Source organism: Takifugu rubripes, chromosome 15, assembly GCF_901000725.2.
Source record: "Takifugu rubripes chromosome 15, fTakRub1.2, whole genome shotgun sequence".
Classification (NCBI taxonomy): domain Eukaryota; kingdom Metazoa; phylum Chordata; class Actinopteri; order Tetraodontiformes; family Tetraodontidae; genus Takifugu; species Takifugu rubripes.
In genome coordinates this window covers 7,621,661-7,641,925 of record NC_042299.1, presented here as the reverse complement: position 1 = coordinate 7,641,925, position 20,265 = coordinate 7,621,661, and the positions used below count along the sequence as shown (strand labels likewise).

The 20,265-nt window shown below is 47.2% G+C and overlaps 1 protein-coding gene across 1 annotated transcript; it reads right to left on the bottom strand.

The window, feature by feature from the left end:
• Positions 1-4,111: 4,111 nt before the first annotated feature.
• On the bottom strand, positions 4,112-15,449 carry LOC115252641 (Krueppel-like factor 5). Its single transcript, XM_029848393.1, has 5 exons — positions 15,401-15,449; positions 15,118-15,291; positions 8,692-9,631; positions 7,715-7,774; positions 4,112-4,670 (listed from the first exon to the last, which is right to left on the bottom strand). The coding sequence occupies exons 2-5, from the start codon at positions 15,229-15,231 to the stop codon at positions 4,492-4,494; spliced, it is 1,293 nt and encodes a 430-aa protein (XP_029704253.1). The 5' UTR covers positions 15,232-15,291; positions 15,401-15,449; the 3' UTR covers positions 4,112-4,491.
• Positions 15,450-20,265: the final 4,816 nt, after the last annotated feature.

The window sequence follows — 20,265 nt, the reverse complement described above, 5'->3', positions numbered from 1 at the left end:
TGTTGGGAACCACAACAAGGCTTTTTTAGCTTTCCAAAGTCACATTGGGATTTTATCTCAATAGTTCGGAGCTGCAGTTCAGCGGTAACTGGCAACCCGGAAGCCGAAACGCTGCTGACTTGTGATTGGCTGGATCGGTGGGGCGGAGCTACAGACCAACACACAACGTGAACATCGTCAATATTTACGGGCTGACACTTCGCTTTTAAAATGAGAATATTCTGGTTGGACAAGTGTTGTCAGGGATATAAGTATTAAAAATTAGCGCGATTCCTCAACATGTGTTGACACATCATGGCTTTGAATAAATTTGTGACATACTGCTGTTTTAATCGATTAAACGGATTTCAATATTATACTGATCGTCAGACCTCAGATCAATCTAAAGACAGTTCCATTTGCGACCACACGGTGGCGCACAACACAGAACATGACAGGAGTTCGAACACGAAAGAAAAAACACGAAGTCCCTGTACCGAGTGAACTTTGGTAATAAAAATATATGCATATTGAAGAGCAAGAACAAAGTCTTTCAACTGTGTGAGTGTGTGTGTGCGCGTGCGTGCGTGCGTGTCTTTCTCTGCAGTTGACTCTAAATGGTTTTATTGGTTTCTTGTAGTCATGAACAGGACAATCATTAACACACACAGCAGCAGACTGGACACACACACACACACACACACACACACACACACACACACACACACACACACAATGAGTGTGTTTAAGAAGCATGAATATTTAATTGATGCTGTAATCAGAGAGAGAGAGAATGACTCAATTCTGCAGTGGCGACACTCACTGTGATTGTAAAATCTACCGCCCACACACACACACACACACACAGACGCACACACAGGCTCACATGCGCACGCCATGACTCCACAGGCTTAATCACTCACGAAGCAGCTTGAAATGCCCCCAGAACCCGTCTGACCTGTTGTTGTAATCACATCACGTATTCAAAGGAAGTCTAGATGATGGTGAAGAGATGGAAAAGTGCACGAGACTCCAAACTTAAGAGCACAGAAGTGGGACAAGATCAGACCTAAACACAGTCAGGAGCTGTGATGTTTGTAAAAATGGCCCCGTTGGTGGTGTGGTTATTTGTGTGTGTGTGTGTGTGTGTGTGTTGTGTGTGTGTGTGTGTGTGTGTGTTGTGTGTGTGTGTGTGTGTGTGTGTGTGTGTGTCTTACGTTAATAAATATCTCCACTTTCAGTTTCTCTACTCTTGATATCTGATGTCGGTGCTCTGACTTCAGCCCTGGAGGTAAATAAATCTGCCCCCCACTGTAAGAGGCGTCCAGCTGATCCAGGGTCTGCAGGAGCTGCTCCCACTTGCACGTGTGACGCAACAGTTTGTGAACATGCCAAATAATCAGAGGCACTTTCCCACGTGATGTATCTAAACTATAAAATATGCTTTGAGGTCCTGGAGCATTCCGAACTGAAAACCGTGTGATTTGACCAGGATCATTCGTGTGATCATTCGCTTACACATGTGACGTATTTACACATGAACCTGTGAATCACCGCGGCAGGAACTGGTGAGCAGGACGGAAGCATTCAAACCCAGACGACCTCCTCCGTGATCGTATCTCTGATGAAGAGATTTCCAGGCGAAACCAGATCACCAGAGCCATAAATAACAGCAACCTGCAGCTAAACTCTTTGCTTTTATCCTCATATCTTTAATTCTTGTGTAAATCCATCATCAGCCAACTGAATATAGTCAGTTTTTTATCATTGGTTTATTCCGACCTCCATGGAAACAAGACGCCTGTAAACTTTGCATCTTCTCCTGTGTCTGATGGTGCTGCATAAGCAGGTCAGCCTGTTTCCTCCTACCCACAATCCTTTTCACCGCCTCTCCTGACGGCTGAGCAGAGGAAACTGGCAAATGTTGACGTGATGCTTCATCGTTTATGGTGTCTCCTGATTTATTGCCGCACCAGGCGGCAGCAGCTGCCGGTGTTATCGCTGCGGGTCCTTTAGTCAACGCCATTTGAGGCCCGCAGCATTCCTGAGGACGCCGACCGTGTCCATCCTCGGTGACACCAGCCCTGCCCCACATCCTCCGACCATACTGGGATCACCGGTTCACCAGACACTGATGAGCAACCAGCAACTCTCAACGTCAGTAAGGATGACAAGAGGGCAACGCCGTAAATGGCAAATACGGCTGAGCCGACACTTATTTCAGACCAACTGTCCCCTTTGGACATCACTGTAGTCGGCACTGACACATGGCCGTGCACGTAGACTGCCCCACTGCCCACTCTGGGGCTCCTGGGGTGGCCATTGACGTCTCATATCTGGCAGGACTCTTGCCAGAATTCAAACACAAGGATGTCACTATGGTATGTGTTACTCATAAATGACTAATAAAAGGTGCTATTGTAGTTTTGTGCCCCCTGAACTTCATCCGTGAAGTTCCTGGTGAACGTTTCATCACAACGGTCGCCGCTGGAGTTGCACAAGCTGCAGATTAAGTCTTGCACACACACGCTGGGAGCCCGGCGTGTTAGCATTGAGGGCGTTGTCTCAGATTACAATCTAATCTTTGAGACTCTGCCATGTAATCGTTCCTGCAGAAACACACGTTTGCCTGTTTTTATCCGAAACTCCAACACATTTGTGATTAATTGTGAACTTCACAGAAGACGCCACCAAGAGTCGATGTCACGCAATCATTAACCGTTGCTGTTGGAACAAATCAAATCCTGAAAAGAACAAATCAGTTGGTTCTCACTGGTACCATGGATGGTTGTACCCCCAATAAGGGGACGTTAGCTAGCTACTACGAATATTAGTAAAGTGTTGCATTTTCCTAACCTAACTTATGAAAAAAATGTTTTCTAAATAAAATTAAAATGTGCCAATACGAAGAAAATACAATCTGTTATTCCATTAATCTTTTTTATTTCATTGCAGCATTTTTTGCACAAAGAGAAAAAACATCGTTGTGAACATCGTTGTTCATAATTTGCACATCATGAATTCTCACAGGCGTATCAAAAAAATCAGACATTCACATACAACCGATCTAGAGTCCCATTAGTTAAAAATGAAAACAAATAATATAATAGGAAATAAAACCAAACAAATATTTACACGTCAAAGCTAAAAGTACAGCTATGTACACGATATCTACCACCCTCCCTCCATCAGAGAGACTGGAGAAGCTCATTTCCTCAGGACAAAGCTTGGAAGAAATAAAAAGTTGAAATAACAGGAAGTGTTTTCCCAAACGTGATCAAGGCCGTGCTTGTTTTAACTTCTGTGGTCTGGGTGGGAGGAGCCTGATCGGGGCAAGGTGAGTGAAAATGGCGAAGAACGTCCGGTTCGTTTACATAAACACGTCCGGATTGTACGAAAACCGAAGCCAAAGTGTGACCAAATACAACCAGGAGGAGCTCAAGGACACGCCTACGCTAAACCAGGATATAAAGTCAACATGAAAGAACACCGCACCTGTCTGCTGAGAGGAAGGTCATTGATAGCGCAGGAGGACACCAGGAGATGAGCGAGGGTCTGACTTCATCTTTCAGGGGATCCCAACTCAGCCTTGACATCAGGAATTGTGGGTAAATGCAGATGCAATAAAATTACCACTTTAAATAAACGAGCATGAGAAGGTGCAGCTACATGTCGAGCGCTCAGAGTGATTAAATATAAATGGTTATTGATCTGCACGTGGGCCCAAAACCAAAGTGAAATTATTTAGCAGGCAAAATTTGAATGTTTAAATTTTAGATCAGCTGTGCTAATTTATGTAAAACAGACAATAAATTTCATTTTTTCCCCATTTTCACGTTAACAGCGAAGATTCGGCAACCGTGGAGCGATCGACTAAAACTTCCGACTGGGTTCGAAAGACGTTGAATTCCTACGTAACTCGCTCGTCCGCCCTTTTCCGTCTTTGAAGACCAAAACTGCAAATGCAAGCCAATTGAACGTGATCACCGCGGGAACGTGATCACCCGGAAACATCTCCATGTTTTCACTTGTCTGCTGGGATCGCTGGAGGGAGTTTTCTCTCTTATTTTGGCAGAAATTTTAACAACAAACATTTAGCGTCATCAGGGTAAAATAAAAAAATAGTCAAGTATAAATCTCAGTACATTCCAGGATTCAGGCACACATATATGAACAAATTTTTACAAAGGCGGCGAGGAGGAGAACAGCGTTCCTGTGCGGTTCAGAAAGATAAAAGTGATGATGGTGACAAAGGGCAGCAGAAATAAAATAAGTGCTTCCCTCCGTTCGGTGTGGCGTGAAGGTGCGAGGGAGGCGAGTTTGTCTGTTAAATCGATGTTCTGTTCACAGGTTTAGTGAGGAGAACCGTTGAGGGCAGGTCAGCAGAATTTTGGAATTGAACAGAACATTTTTCATTCATCCCGAATGTATCAATCAAAAACGATTGAGCTCCTCCCCCCCGGGGCCCACGGCTGATGGTGGCTCCGCTCTTCCACTGTGGCGACGAGGGTGTTAGTTCTGGTGGCGCTTCATGTGCAGAGCCAGGTGGTCCGAGCGGGAGAAGCAGCGGCTGCAGGCTACGCACTTGAACGGCTTCGCCCCAGTGTGCTTCCTGTAGTGTCGGGTCAGCTCGTCTGAACGGGCGAAACGCCAGTCGCAGTTGTCCCACGTGCAGCGGTACGGCTTCTCGCCTGTAAGACGGAGAGGAGGGATTAGCCACGCGCTGACCAGCGGTACAGTTCGCCGGAGCTAATGAGGAACTTGAGTGATGCCTTTGGGATCAGTTTATTGTGAAAGGATGTGGAATTCCAGCCTGAGCTCAGGAAAGCCAATACGGCACGTACCCTCCCACACCCCAACGCTGACTTTTGTCTGCCGTGCCACAACCTGCTAAAGCCAAACAGCGAGCTAATCATCGACCACAAGAAGCGAAGGGAAGGTTGAAATTAATGTCCACAGAATTGATGTGAAGCGTGAGCGCAAACAGAGCCGAGACCGAGATAACTAAACAATAAACCTGCGGTTCCCGTATTTGCACGCCAACGTGCGCGGCGCAGGACACGTCCTTGGCCCAAAACCTTGCCTGAAACGTTGATGTGGGGGGGTGTAGCAGGTTCATCAAGTGCTCATATAGTAGCATGGGTCCGTTAGCGCTGATTAGATTAGCTGCTATTGACCATCGATCAGTTCCTGATAACCGCTGAGGGTCCAACGAGTGCAGCGGGGGAATAAAAAGGCTTTTTGTGCTCTCCATATGTTGATATTATGTTAAAGTTTCCCGTAAATCTGTTTGGCAATAGAAGGAAAAACTGAACAAATTTAGTGGCTAAACATTTGTCTGGAATTTCCTAACATTAGCCCCGCCTCCTAGGGACCACATCCTGTTCCTGTGAGTAACCTCTGCTCTTCAGGCCTGATGGGAGGTGGAGCACGCACCTGGGGAGGTTCTCGAGCCACAGGTGTGTTTGGCTTCTCTAAATCTGAGCTGATGGGGTCAAAGCCGCCTCTCGTGGACTATTATCCCCGAGGAACCACAAACAGACCGATGAAATCACACGCACAGTACAAACACGCCGCTGATAAATGGTCCTAAATGGCTGGCTGAAAAAACGCTCTGCGGTCAGGATTACAGCCCTTCATTCACACCCAAGCTAAAAGTGTGATTTTAAAAGGATCTTGATGCCTATTACTGTCTAAATAAAGTTTTTGCAGCGTCCGACAGCAGACTCCAGAGACAGGAGACTGTCTCTGTCCATCGTGGGTCCAGGCAGGTGGAGGTTTTGGTTCCCGCTGATGGTTCTCACATTATTTATTCATAAATGAATCACATGGTGTCATCAGCAAAGAGTTTAACCGGGAGAGTTTATTGTCGCTCCATCTCTAAAGTACACATTCACTAATGTGCACGTGTATGAAAACCTCAAAAGCCAAAGTCCAGAAATGAATGTGGCGTCAGTGCATCAATCACTGCTGGACAAAAGGAGCTTTTGTTGCAGGTTGGCATGTGAAGCACATATAATATTTGCTCTATAGGAGGCTTCAGGTTAGTCTGAAGCTGCAGCTGGAGACCCGCTACAGAATTCACCTTTTAGGCGGAGTGTGATTTTTATCCTAAAAGACCTCCGACAGTCCTGACAAGACGGGATTTGACTTCCCACTTCAGGACGTAAGCGACTCCAGTTTCATCTAAAGACCACCTGGTTTAATCAGATCAAAACAAACATCTTCAGGCTCTCCAGAACTCCCATAAACACTTTGTCGACCTCTTAACCTTATCAGCTAGTGTTTATATAGAGGGCTGGAGGGTTCCGTAATCAGGACGATAACACTCTTTACACACACATAAACAGCGCCACAAGCCAATGTCCAGAGTTCAAACGGTTGTAGAGGCTACGGTCAAGGCTGGGAAGCTTCGGCAGCACTACAGGAGAAGCATTACAAAATGAAATCTTCAGTTCAGTCCAGAGCGGCGTGTCGGCAACATTCCACAACTGACGGTTTATCGTTCCAGTAAAACTTGTTCGTACGAGACACTGATAACATCAAGCCGATCTGGTTATTTACAGCGTGAATACGAGAAGAAGGCCCAAGTTCCACGGTGACGAGCAGACAAACTCTGCTGGAGGCAATCCCTAAAAACATCTGAAGGGGCCGATTCACGGAGTTACCGTTCTATTTAGCATTGCTAGGCTAACCCTCAGATTTTATTTGAGCTGCGCTGAGGCCGAGACGACCACAAGAGTCCTCCGACGCTGATGCAGGAAACGGTAGCAGCTCTGCAGTAGTTCCACATTATTCCACGTGGAAAACACTGAAGCCGCCCCCCTTTGTTTCGCTGGGCCTGATTATTTTAGCTTCCACAGGTGTAACGAGGACCAAAAAGCAGGTTTCACATTTTCTTCATCAATAGGTTTTGTATGAATCTGTTCATTCGCTGCTCTCACTGAATCGCTCAGGTTGTCATTTGTGCTGCAGCTTCCTGCTAATGAAGAAACTCACAAACTGCTTTTATCTGCTTCCATCTGTTGGAACCCTCCATCATGCTGAATAAGCCTCGGTCACATGACCAACCCCCCCCCCCCAAAAAAAAAAAAACTCAACAGAAATCCTGGTCAGAGTCTGTACAGGTTTCATCTTACAGGAGGGAAACACTGAAACCAGCCTTCCCTCATTCTGCATCCCCCCCCGAACTGGGACAGAAAAGCAGGAGTAACTGGTTTGGCCTTTGCGTTAACTGCAGGTCTTCCCTCTTTTCTCCCTCTTTTGTTCTCTCGCTCTCTCTGGGGAAGCGAGGACAGGTACGAGCACGTAAAAAACACGGAGAGAAGAAAGCAGCCATGTGGCTTCTGTGTTATTTTTGCCTTTTCATTGTGCTCTTCATTGTGTCCACAGGGTGTATCGAAACTAGCAGATTGACAAATAAAATTCTGGTTTCATTCTTGGCAAATCAGGTTGTTCCAGAGGTTTTGAAGGAGCCTCCAATAGCAAGCTACACAGCTAGAACACTGGAATTATCTCTTTTTCTGTGAAATACATCAAACGCAGAAACCGGTGGAGGAAGTGCTCCTCTCGGCTGCTTTACTGGTGCCACTGGCAGCACGTCAGAAGCTCCGTCCCGATGTTCCTCAGGAACAGCATCAACAGCATCACTCACAAACCACATTATGTCTCTTCAGAGACAGAGTTTGTGTGCGCCGCTGACACCCAAAGCTAAACTGATATTCATCTTTCTCACCTGTGTGTGTTCTTTGGTGCGCCTTCAGGTGGGAACTCTTTGTGTAAACTTTGGTGCAGCCTGGAAGAAAAAAAGAGAGAGAGAAAGAAGAGAGATGGTAAGTGGAAGGCAAAAAAATGGGTTTTCTTTGGTTTTTGTGTTGGTACCCATGACCCAGCGAGCAGGGGTCAGATCCAGGGAAAACCCATTCACGTGCAGAGGCCACATGACCCACAATACAGAGCAGGACTCCTAAAGCTGAAAGAAGAAGCTCCATCTTTACTGAGGATTGTGTGTTTAAACATGTAAAAAGATGGCAAGCCTATTTACACAACAGCTACCAAAACCACCATGAGCCAACCCGTCCAGGCTTGTTTTTATTACCTCTCTGAGGGAGATCATGTGACTGTGTCTCTGTATGGAAGAGCAGCTTTTCCCTGTTTGCTGTCTGTGTGCAAGGCTGCTTACATGCTGCTTTGTATACTGCCCGGGCTGATTTACATGAGGCATCGTGCTCAATACCTCGCCAAAATCAAAATATCTGAAGCAGCGACAACCTGGCAACAGCTACAAATGGCTAAAACGTTTCCTCTCTATGCTGATGACACACAATTATCAAATCTGCTCAGTAAATTCCAGTGTTCCCCATTAACTGTTGTGTGAAAGGTAGATGTATACATGTGGTCAGGTGACCTGGGGCCCAGACCTGCGTAGAATGCTTCGATACCTCTGAATCCAGCTGAGACTTACTCCCATTAAGGCTTTGTTCTGTTCAATGCAGCAGTGGGGAGCTGGTCCCGCTGGAGGAAGGTTTTCTCTCCTATAGGGTAGACGACTACTGTTGCCAAGGGAACCAGGTTGTTCCTGTCAAGCAACAGCTGTCGTCTACAGGGTCGGAGAGAAAACCTTGCTGTATTGTCACCTGGTGTAACTGGGTTGCCCAATGAGTTTAAGGTAACGAAAAGAACCCTGAAGTGTTGTGTTGTCCATGTGGTCACCTGGGTAGTCACAAAAGTGGATTCGCCTTTTCTCCAGCTCTGGGTTGTTCCGCCTGTTGTACTTTGGACCCGTCAGGACTCCCTGGCCGTGGGTCATCAGCAGGGCGTGTGGGGTCAATCCCGCCATCTTGACCACACGCTGTTGGTACGGTGGCGGAGGTTGAGACGCTAAACTGAGCGGTTCTGCCTGGCCATCGGGGCTGCCGGGCTGGGAGTTTGGGGGTGAGGGCGGCAGGCTGTGTGGCGCTGTGCTCTGGGAAGAACCGGTCATAGAGGCGTGGTAATAGCCATGGTGCTGCAGGTGGTGCTCCGCCATCATGTAGGTGCCATTAGTGATTGGCAACATGGGGCTTCCCAGGTTCAGCATGGCCCGACCCCCTGCAGAGCCGTGTGCCGACGGGCTGTTGTGGGACAGAGTCATGGTGAGGTCGGCACTACTGGCGATAGGCATGTGGTACACCTGCTGCTGTGGCGCTGGCGGTCCAATCTGAAGTTCTGTGTCCAGATTTGGCTGCTGCTGCTGCTGCTGCTGGGACCCAGACGGCACGCTCACCACTCCTGCCTCGGCGCTCAGGTCCGGTTTGATGAAAACATTGCTGGTTACATGATGAACGTTGAACACAGAGGTGAAGTCAGGCAGCGCCTGAGTGGAGGTGGTCGTAGGGATGGAACAAGGCACCTCCAGGTCCGGCTCTGTCTTGATCTGCTGCGGTGCAAGGGTCTTGTTGTTGGGCCGGTACAAGCCCGTGCGGAGGTGAGCGGTGCTGGGAAGGATGAGGTTGATGTTGAGGCTGTACGGGGTTATCGGCTTTTCCTCGGAGAAAAAATCGTCCACCACGGAGGCGCTTTCCCGCCTGTATTTCTTGTCGGCACAGTCGGTGGAGAGGCTCAGAAGAGAACTGCCCACCTGGGGGAGATATTTGTCCAACTCCAGCTGAATCTGAATAGAAACAAAGAGGCAGAATTACCACATTTGGACAGCCACATCCATCAAAGTCGTTCGGAAAAACACCTGGTGAAAAAAGACTGAGAGAAGCCGGTTCCTGCTTCCCTCCTTTGCCATTCCTCCATCATTCCTCACATTCCTGCTTCTTACTGGAGCTGAATGTTCTGACATGACCACAATTGAGGTGTTGGAATCTCCAACGATGCCTGCGCCTGAGTTCTACACGTGTTAGCATGTTTGTAGAAGCACCGTGCACTAATGGATTATTGTCCGACAACGAGCCGACGTTAAAGAGAGAATAAGCCCAATATTCTACAGATACTCAAATCTGGAACCGAGTGAACCAGTAACACAAACAGATGTGAGAAATTCTTACGGGCGACAGTAATGCAACAAATGACACACGATCATCTGAAGGAGCACGTTTAATTGAGCTTTTTGGCTGTTTTTCATGAATAAATATGTTTGAAGTTATCAATGTATTATGATTGTAACAGATGCTATATAAATAAAGATTCATCTTTATTTATTCAGCATCTGTTACAATCATAATTGTTTCTAGGTGCTTTCCAGAATCCCAGGGTCTGACCCCCAAAAAGCAACAGTGGCAAGGAAAAAACTCCCCTTAACAGAAGGAAACCTTGAGCGGACCAGGCTCATGTAGGGGGACCCTCCTGCTGATGGGGGGCGGGGTAGAGAGAGAGAGAAGAAGGGGGAGGACAGGTAGAGGATAGACTAGGTAGAGATGATAGAAATACATTAATAACCATTATTGGTTGCATCATTGCTTCAAAACAGGAAGTCAACCATCAAGCGCGTCACTTCTCAGAAGACCCTCTACAATGTTTCTGCTCTCAGGATGTCAGTAAACATCAAAAGCAGCTGAATAGATCAGGATATAAAGATGTTTATAAAGAGTACAGCTTTTAAAGAACACAAGTACGATACTGCAGCGGAGACACTTCAGAATGTGTTTTTTTGTGTATCGGAATGCTAAAGGGTACCTGGTTCGGTTGACAGATGATTCACTCAAATGATCTATTTTTTTTAAATCAAAGAAGTGGAGACAAACACAAACATCAGTTCATTTTTGATGACGTTTAACAGCCTCACTTCCCCTACAGCACTTGTTTGTCTTTGCACCGTTAGCCAAAGTTCACTTATTAAACGAGGGGCCCGGCGGCCTCAAAAGCAAACGGATTAAGATGATGTGAAATGTCTTTTGTTGTAGCTTCATGTGTGTGGGCCAAGATCTGGCCAGTTAATGATTGGAGAAACATGTATGAGTGCGCCGCTATGTGTCCTTCTGTCCGATAACAGTTAGCTTGTTATCAGCCACAGCTCAGTTTTATGAGATGGGAGTTCCAAAGGACGTCCTTCGTGTGTCTCACACTCCAGACAGAAGAATGGACTTTAAGTGGTTCTTCACGGCGTTGCAGAATCGGTTTTTCAGCTCCTTTTGTTGTCCAACAAATCCAAACGGCCCATGAGGGGAACCAGGTACACTCGAAGGACTACATTTCTCATCCAGCCCCGGGGAACCATGAGGTTCTTCCAGTAGAAGACTGAAGATTCTGCTACATATTTGAACTGACATAACTGAGGCCTAAAAAAAAAACGGTTTCTGCAACCAATGTTTTTAAAGACTCAACATCACCGTTGACCTGCCAAACAAAAGGCTGCATTTGAGCGTTCATTTATGGCTCTGAGGAATGTAAAGAAATGGTTCCCATTCGCCTTTAGAGCTCCAATAAAAGAGCTGATAGCACGCCACCCCCCCTGGTCGGACCAGGCGAGCTATGAATCAACGGAGCAGAAATCATGACAGGTCAACCTTTGAGATGTTTTACGGCCTCTTATGGAAGGAGAAGAATTAGAGTTCTTTTACCCGTCCAGCACAAACAATGGCAGTTGAAATTGTTTCCAGTTGTACTTGAGTCGATGCTCGCAGCAGTTTGAGAGCTCAGCGATTGAAAAAATGTCGGTCGTTCTGAAGTTGATCGTAAACTAGATTAATCAGTTAAAATAGTCCTTACCCAACGGTCAGTTCAGCAATATTTTCACAGGGATTGCTAACAACAATCAGGTTGTCAGCATCCAAATTTGTTTTCGTATCCAGCTAATGTGTCTGTTAGCACTGGACTCCTTGTTCAAAGGATAATTCCAGGATAAGCTACAAAGGCTATGAAACCATCTCCAATAATCCATGAAGCTCTAAATATGTCTGAAGTCTATGCTCTTTAGAGACTAAAACGTCAACATTTACATTCAATTTGGTTTCAACAGCTAAGATCTCAGTTCACTTTCATTTTTTAGATGTAAATAAAGAACATGCAAGGCTTAAACTTAACCATTAGCCACTGGTCACCGTTAGCACTGCGCCATCATATATTCGGGCTATTAATCACAAGTCCTCTCAGTTTAACGAATTTCTGCTGCTGTTATGATTGTAGAGATAAACTGATAATCTGACTGTAACCAATGGTTGGCGTCACCCTGCAGGGCGAGTAACATGCTAACCGTTAGCGATTTAGCTGGCGTTTGTTTGAATGTATGACTCGAGCCATACGTTCAGTTGAATCACAAAAAATAGTTTTGGCGTTTTAATTCAAACACCATCAGCTCAAATTATAACGTGTTGTTTTATCAAAGGGCCGTAGCTTCAATCTCTATATGTTGAGACAAACTACAGCTCCGCCCCTTAAAACCTGACACACTCTTGTGGTCCAAACACATCCGGTCTTTCAGGCTTTGATCTGTTTTCGATCCACCAGATTAAGACCAAATCTGCAGGCTTCAACCAGCCTCAAAATTTGCGCTGATTACAACCGACCAGAATCAAAGCATTCAAAGCAACCGTCTGCAGAAATGTCAGTTGTGTGGGACTCCGCGAGCTCAGACTCGCCGCCAGCAGACACTTCGCTCCACATGCAAATCATCTGAGGTGGCGGCGTCCCGGAGCTGAAGTCATCGGCCGGAAAAAGGTGCACGTTCAGCGGGGGGGGGTTTAAAGGGGGACGTCTGTTGCTCAAGGCTGGAGTCAAGTTACAGCGTATTGAGCTACAGGAGGGATCTGGCGTGACCGGCCGCACGCTTCCCGATCCACAGGCAGTGAAGTTACTGTGTAACTTCCGTCGTCTGCGCTCAGTCGTCCTGGAAAGCCGCCGCCGATACCCCACCACAACTGTCGAGATCCGCTTCAGAGGTTACTTATTCCGCCCTCAGAGCTTCCGGAACATTAATTATGCGGTTAATATGTGTCAGGTAGATGAAACACCTCCAAAACAGTCATTTTCATTCTAATAAATTTAATGTAAACATTTGGTGATGCACGTCCGACCTGCTCTGCTAACCACAAACGACTCCACTCCGGATCAGAATTTAGGGGTTTGTTGACACCACCTGTGGAGCCAAACAACTCAGGTTCTAAATGAGCGAAGAAGCAACGTGGCGAGTCCTTAATGCAAAGCTCGATGCAAAGTTTGAGCCCTCGGCAGGTGTGGGACACGGTGGCAGCGTGACACTCTGAGCCCTGAGAGCCTCACAAAGTCAGTTTAGAGCAAATATGAAGTTCCGGCAACAAGTTAACTTTGATCTCCAGGAAGGGTAAAGAATAAAGAAAGTAGCTCATATGTTACTGACGACCTGGGGGAAAACTCAACTCGCCAAGTCAGCAAATGTCGGTTTGCTGCCTGCTTCGAGATAAAAAGGACAGAAAATTGGGACGTTTATCACCTGCTTGTGTTTTTAGTCATCGTGCTGTTTTGTCTGAGCTTTACGCCAACAAACGTTGCGACACGTCTGCCAGACGGGCCAGCTAGCGCTGGCTTGCTAGTGCGTTTGCCTTTGACAATATCACAAAGGTTTAGAAGTGATCTGGTATCTTTCTGTCTGTCGCAGGCATCACGGGTTACTCTGCTACTTTCCCCACGAGGGGACCTCGCCGGCGAGGTCCTGTTCGCCTCGGGTGGCCTCTGAAACGCTGGCGCTGCTCGCACAGGTCGAGCAAACATACTGCTGTCACGACAGCAGCTCGCCTAAACGCTCTTTTAAAAGCCCAAAACAATGAGACAAAGCCGAGTCTGACGGAGCGAATAAGAGGCCAGAAAGACCACGTTTTTCTTTCCTGGAGATGGCGAATTAAAAAAAAACCAAAAAACCCGCGGAGAATAAAGGCGAGAATGCCCGACGGACAATATTTAATCGGACTTTTATCTTGTCTCATGGCGGCGACCCTTTGACCGTCCTTCGCTCCTGTTGAGCAGGACATCCTGGTGTCCTCGCACCATATGTCATCATTTCCTCACACGTCGAGGTGTGTTTGCCCATTAAAACTAGCTGCGGCGTCCATGTGGGGACGGACTGGCGAGGAGAGTCCAGCGGGGTGGCGCCCGTCACAGCGGGTGTTTCGAGTAAGATTTGTTCATGTAATCTTATGAGGACTTTGGAGGAGAAAATAAGGATCTTGTCCAGTTTTAAGACAGACGACAGGATCACCCCCTACTGGCTGAGGGGGATAAGCGAATAAGCCCCTCCCCCACAGGGCGCTCAGGCGCCGTGCGCACAATTATGTTGGTGAATTATCAACTTTGATCCCGTTAAAGTTGTGCAACCACAACGTGTCCCCACGTAGCTTAGAATTCATGGCCGTCGGCAATGGCCTCCCGCCCCAGACCCCTGGAGAGCTGGCCCGTCGCCTGTGACCAGCGGCGAAGGAGGCGGGGATTCCAAATATTTGACAACCACCAGAACTTCTAGCCGTGGTTCCAAGTTCACGACCTGATTCTGAGTCAGTTCCTCGAAGGCAGGCACGATGTGTGTGTGTGTGTGTGGGTGGGGGGGGGGTCCTCGCCATGCCAGCAGCTGCTCGTGAAGACGAGATGACACAACGTGGCGAAACAAACCTCCAACCAAAAAACCTCACGTCGTCTCGCCCGCCACCTTTCGGGCCTCTGCAGTGCGACGGCATCCGGTTTCTCTCCCCGCGTTATTGTGAGCTCGCACGCTTCACCGCCATTTAACTTTAATGCTGATGATGCATCAGTTGTTTGACAAAGGAGGCGACCGGGAATCCGCCGTGGTGCGTTCAGGAGCTGGAGGAATGTGGCGGCGGTCAACTGTCTCTCTTGCATCATGTGATTCGATCTTATGACTAAACAAGGAGAATTTTGAGGCGACAAAGAGGAACGCGCCTCCATGCCGCCCCGCGCGGGGGCGAAGGTGCACAACAGGGACTCTGCTGGATATTTACGTCAAAAATCAATAATCAATCCGATTTTTCCGCCCCAAGCAACATTTCTACGAATTCATCCAAGTGGAGCAACCGCGACCAAATTAGTGTCTGAAAGGTTGCAGCCTGCAGGTGATTGGAGGACTTTAACCTGCCTGAACAGGTGAGCCCTGCGCAGGTAACTGCAGCTCGGTGACATATGAAATCTCGGAAGCGCTGGTGTGTGCGGGAGCCCCCCGCGGGGACTCACCGGGGGTTTGATGTCCTCAAACACGGATGTGTCCTCCGCGCTGTCCGCCGCCGACATCCTCACCGGCTTGAGCTGCGTGAACACCGCCCGCTCCTCTGCGTGCGGCGGGTTCATGGCCGGTCCGACGCTCGTTGCCATCAATCTGACCTTCGGCTTTATTCTGCGGCTCAATCACTACAGAAACCCAGGGAAAATTCGGATTAACTGCGGGCCGTCCGGAGCGGAAAATCTACAGGGTAAAATCCCTCCGCGGTGGCGTCTGACTGGCAGGTAGATTGTTCACCTGAGCTCAAGTATGGACCTGCTGCCGACAGGTGAAGGCGAGCAGCCGCGCAGCCAATCAGAGCGGCCGCTGGTGGAGTGGGCGGGGCTTACCCGCGGGACCGTAGAAGGTTGAAAAACAAAGTTGAAAAAGAAGACAGACGTGACGTTCCCATCTCACGCACACCTGTATGGAAGCCAGTCAGGGCTTGGAAGCAGAAAAGGCTTTAAGTTGCTATTTCTTTTAGACCAGTTAAAACCGTTTTTATGGTTTAATCTCTGTGATTTACGCAATAATGGGAATTTCGGCCAAAGCCGAGATAATAAGAGTCATTCAGATAAAGATTTACCTGCAGAGGCATTATGGGGAAAATCTCATTTCAGGCGTCAGGCTACAAGAAAATAAACCTTTTTCTGTGGTTTTTAGAGAAACCTTCTGAGATTACTGATGATCAGAATAGATCAGCTGCCAGGGTGACCGTTTTGTTTCTTTATCAGAACAATTACCGACGTTTCATTTTTGATTTCCTTATAACCTGTGAGATATGCAGGTTGTTGAGGAATTCTGTGCTCTTGTTTTCTCTCAGGTTCTTCTTTCATGGACAAATCACGCCATCATAAATGAAGACACACCCAACCTGATGCTACAATAACAACCTAAATTCATAATCAAACTGCTCTCCACCCAGTAATTATTTTTAATTCTGCGTTGACAAACATATAACCGACTTCCATAACTATGTATATTGAGGCGTAACACAAACCCACTGAGCATCACGAATAATCATTCGCTAGCTCACGATGGCGCAGTCAGAGCTCCGTCTCCAGCGTAGCAGTGGAGCTAACACAAATCTGTACGTAAAAACGGGCTTTTGCTTTCCTGATTACAACGGAAAAAGAGAGAAAACGGCTAACAGGAAGTGGATTCCAACACTTTGTTTACAAGTCATCTTAAAATCCTTCTGTTTTGTACATTTATAGCTGGTTTTATAATAATCGCCACACCGTAAAACAAACCAAAAGGAGGCGCATCATTCATTTAGCTAGGCAGACATCAACCGTTGCCGTCAGTTGCTCGCCAAATGTGGCACGTTGAACGTTGCACCTCGTTTACGTGCACATACGTCCCTCCACAGGTAACACGTGAACTTTCAGGTAACCTGGAACATAGTTGCCCTCTGGGGTAAAATGTTATATAATTAGCATCATGAAGTTTGTGTACCAGCTTTTCACTTTTGTAACTCAAACATAAAAGAGTTGACTTTGCTTCTTGAGAGACGGAGGCGATTTTCTTTGGCACGGGCGCGCCGATTGGACCTGTTCGACCTGACTGCATCATATTGTTAGCATGACTGAAATAATACCGGCGAATCCTCTTTGTCTAGGTGCATTGGCAAGCGTGAGAAAATTCTGCCACGGCATGAACAGTGTTTGTCCAGAGGTAGCAGGAGGAGCCGTGTCTGCGCCGGCCGCTGGTTTACCCGCATATTTGCAGTCGACCCGCTCAGCTGTGATGAAGAAACTCGGAGGATGGTGACGTTCTGTTAACGAGCGCCGCCACATTTGGGCCTGTGTTACACACAGGGTATTTGACATTTAAATGACTTTATAGCCCACACCACCAGGGTTGTGTGTGCTAGGTTAGCAGGATTTCTCCCACCACCTGTTGATTTGGTTTCATTACTGCAATCACAGCAACCAGGAATAAGCTCCGCCCCCGGTGTTTTTTATTTGTTTACAGGCCTCGTTCCTGTCAACACCTGCGAATCAGACGTACGTCTGTGAATTTCAGTCGCCTGCAAACGTCTCCAGCCCAATGCAGCCTGGCTGGGATCCATATTAGCATTGTTAGCATGTCCCCCCTCACGAAAAAACCGCCAGAGCAGCGTTGTTATTACACAAAATAACAGATGGAGGTCTATTTAAAACGCCGCTGCTGATGCAGCCTGAAGGCCTCACCGCGAACACGCTTGCTGCAGGCGTGTTCCGTCATTAAAGAGGTCCGTTCGCTCTGGCGTGTTGCATCACCGCCGTCCCATCAGAAACCATAAAACAGATAAAACCAGTGAAGCTCAGAAAGCCAAAGGTGCTGAAATATAAATAAGGATGCCGTGTTTTGATGATTAAAGCAGCAGGAAGTCACGTGACTGAGGACAGAGGGAGTTCAGATGAGGGCTGCCAGAACTATCAACCAGGAACCGGGAACACTCGAGGGACTCGTCTGGTTCCTGTGTCCAGTTTCCCTCAGGTGGATCCTGAGGCTCAGCTGAATAAAGTTCCAGATGAGGTTGATCAGCAGGTTGAGGCTGGTCAACACTGAGAACTGAGCAGGAACCAGGAAGAAGTCACGGATGGGTCAGATCAGCGGTGCTGAAGCTCGTCGGAAGCCAGTTTTTCTATTCTTTAAGTCTCCATCAGCCAGATGTGTGGGCGCGATGAAGCCACGGCGTCTTATTGGCTGTTTGGACTTTTATTGACTGAGGGAGGAACCGGCGAAGAACAGGCTGCAATTGTTCTCAGGAATGACTCCGGCGAGCAGGCCTGTTTACCTTCCTCTGAGGTGAGCGCTCGAGCATTGATCCCCGTGAACGTGGCCCTAGGACGCCTTGGTTACGTCAGTGGCAGCAGTCAAGGTCAAGGTGCTGGGGGCGGAGCCAAGAGGAAAGTTCTCAGATGGACACACACACACACACACACACACACACACACACACACACACACACACACACACACACACACACAATTAATCAATTAGCTGCAGCTTCAAGGTGTCACATATTGGTTGCAAATCAATTTGTCAGAAACAAGGAAACAGATTAGAGCCTTTTGGACTTTGCAGAACTTTATTGATGATTAATGCAAACTTCTTCTGAAATGTTTCCACATTTCATGTATGAACGCAGCCTTATCAACAGGAACAAGGTTAGTTTATGGCCTTTAAATTACTGTAACTGTCAGACCGTCCTGTCAGCAGCCTGTTGCAAAACTCTGCTAAGGTAACTTCCAGACAAAGTTCTGTCTGTCTGTCTTGATCACGTAAATATTTCCTCTGTTCTGAGATCGCAGTTTCAAAAAGATTAAAATACTGCTAATACACAAAGCTAAGTGCTCAAAACCACATTTATGTTGAGAAGCTAAATAACATCGCTAGCTGACATGCTACTGCCATAGCTAATCGTCTCACACGACTGGCAATGACCTCTACAGAATCTTTCATTAGCTGTAATTACCGAGTGAATCGGCCCTTATCTAGCTAACATCATTAGAGCAACCCGTCAGTTGGCTAATATGTGATAATTGTGGGGAAAGGCTAAGGTCAAAGTACACCTACATTTATGCCGTGTCATGACACAAACAATTAAAAGCTTCAAAAATTTTCAATTATTTCGAGTTAAAAACCATCAACACAAAGATCAATACTCTTTAATATCCAAATACAATCATATTACATGTAACATTTCCTCGATGAGTCACTGTTTCATAGTAAGAAGAAGAAAAAAGGTATTTTCGAAACCTCTGTGTTTGATCTTGAAGGAAGTGACACCATATATGGTTGTCAGGAAATCCTGGAATCATGGGGGGGGGGGGGGGTAAAGAAGTGTGGAAACCACAGAAAGAGGATGTCTGTGTAAATTCTCAGTCATCCAGGTCATTGTATCCAAGGTAGTTTTCTCTGTCAACTGAAGAAACCCAGTCCAGTTGACAGAGAAAACTACCTTGGCCACAGAAGAGGAGAAGATTCATCCTTCATTTAAAGAGTTTCCTCATCCACAAAACAAGGTGGCAGAATTAAACGCTCTTTATTAAAGTAACGAATTCAGATAGAAAACTGAAAAAAAAAAACAGATTTACTGACGACTGCTTCAAACTGGTCTCTGTCGGAGATGATTAAACAGAATTCAAAGTCAAATTTATACAAACGAAGCAGCAGCTCTTGACGATGATGCAGCTGTGTCATGTGATAAACCGGCAGCCAATAATGAGGAGCCAACGCTGATCCAGGATCGGTTGATTGATAAATCAGCTTGTGTTGCTTAAGGTCAGAAACACACAAAAAAGCAGGAAACATAGAAACTGGCCCCCATCCAAACTTGGGTCCTGATCAGGCGAAGGAGGCGGAGCCACCGAGCCACTTGCCTGTGTCCCTGACGGCGCTAACTAGCATGAAGCGCTAAGTGGGCGGGAGGGTGCCGGAACTCACCTAAATTAGCTTTGATTTGCGTAATTACTTTGATGCTTTAGCTGTAAAACGAGACGCTGAACGTGTTTGAACACATACGAGGTTGGATTCCTCCCAGACCAGCAGAGCTGTTTGGTTGCTTTAGCGACCGTGCTAGGACAGTTGTGAAGATAAAATAATATAAACCACAACCAAACACAGCCGGACCTGCAGGAGCAGCCGGAGATGTCAGGGAACACCTCCAAATTCCTTCATCTTCTTTGATGTCAAACCTTTCTTTCGTCATCGACTCAAAGATTTTCAGATGGGAACAATGAGACGAAATTCAAAATCGCCGAGAATACGTATGTTTGTGTTTAGTTTACTGGCGTTGCTTAGCAACCACCGACCGACTGCTTTCGGCTGTCGCAGAGAAGTTTTCCACCGGTCGCTGTTCAACTTCGCAGCATTCCTTTCTGTTCAGTGGGCGTCGGCTGTGACTTCAGCACTGACGTGCGCAGACGCCTACTGACGTGCTCACACGTGCCTGCAGGAAATGACGGGGAGCGGCGTGAAGAAACTGGCCCACCGTGCTTCGACCGTGCATCAACTGACCCCGGGTTCATCGGAGGATAATGTCGAGTTTTTTTATCCAGAACACACGAGATTTGGGACCAGTTGGGAACTGTTGCAGCAACTGTTGGACGACTGGACTGATAGCATTAGCG

Bases quoted from the DNA above. Each gene is read 5' to 3' on its own strand.
- LOC115252641 (XM_029848393.1), bottom strand. From the start codon at position 15,231: ATGAACCCGCCGCACGCAGAGGAGCGGGCGGTGTTCACGCAGCTCAAG. The intron at 9,632-15,117 runs GTGAGTCCCCGC...GTTTCTATTCAG, and splicing joins TTGAGGACATCAAACCCCCG to ATTCAGCTGGAGTTGGACAA. The intron at 4,671-7,714 runs GTGAGAAAGATG...TCCGTCTTACAG, and splicing joins GCACCAAAGAACACACACAG to GCGAGAAGCCGTACCGCTGC.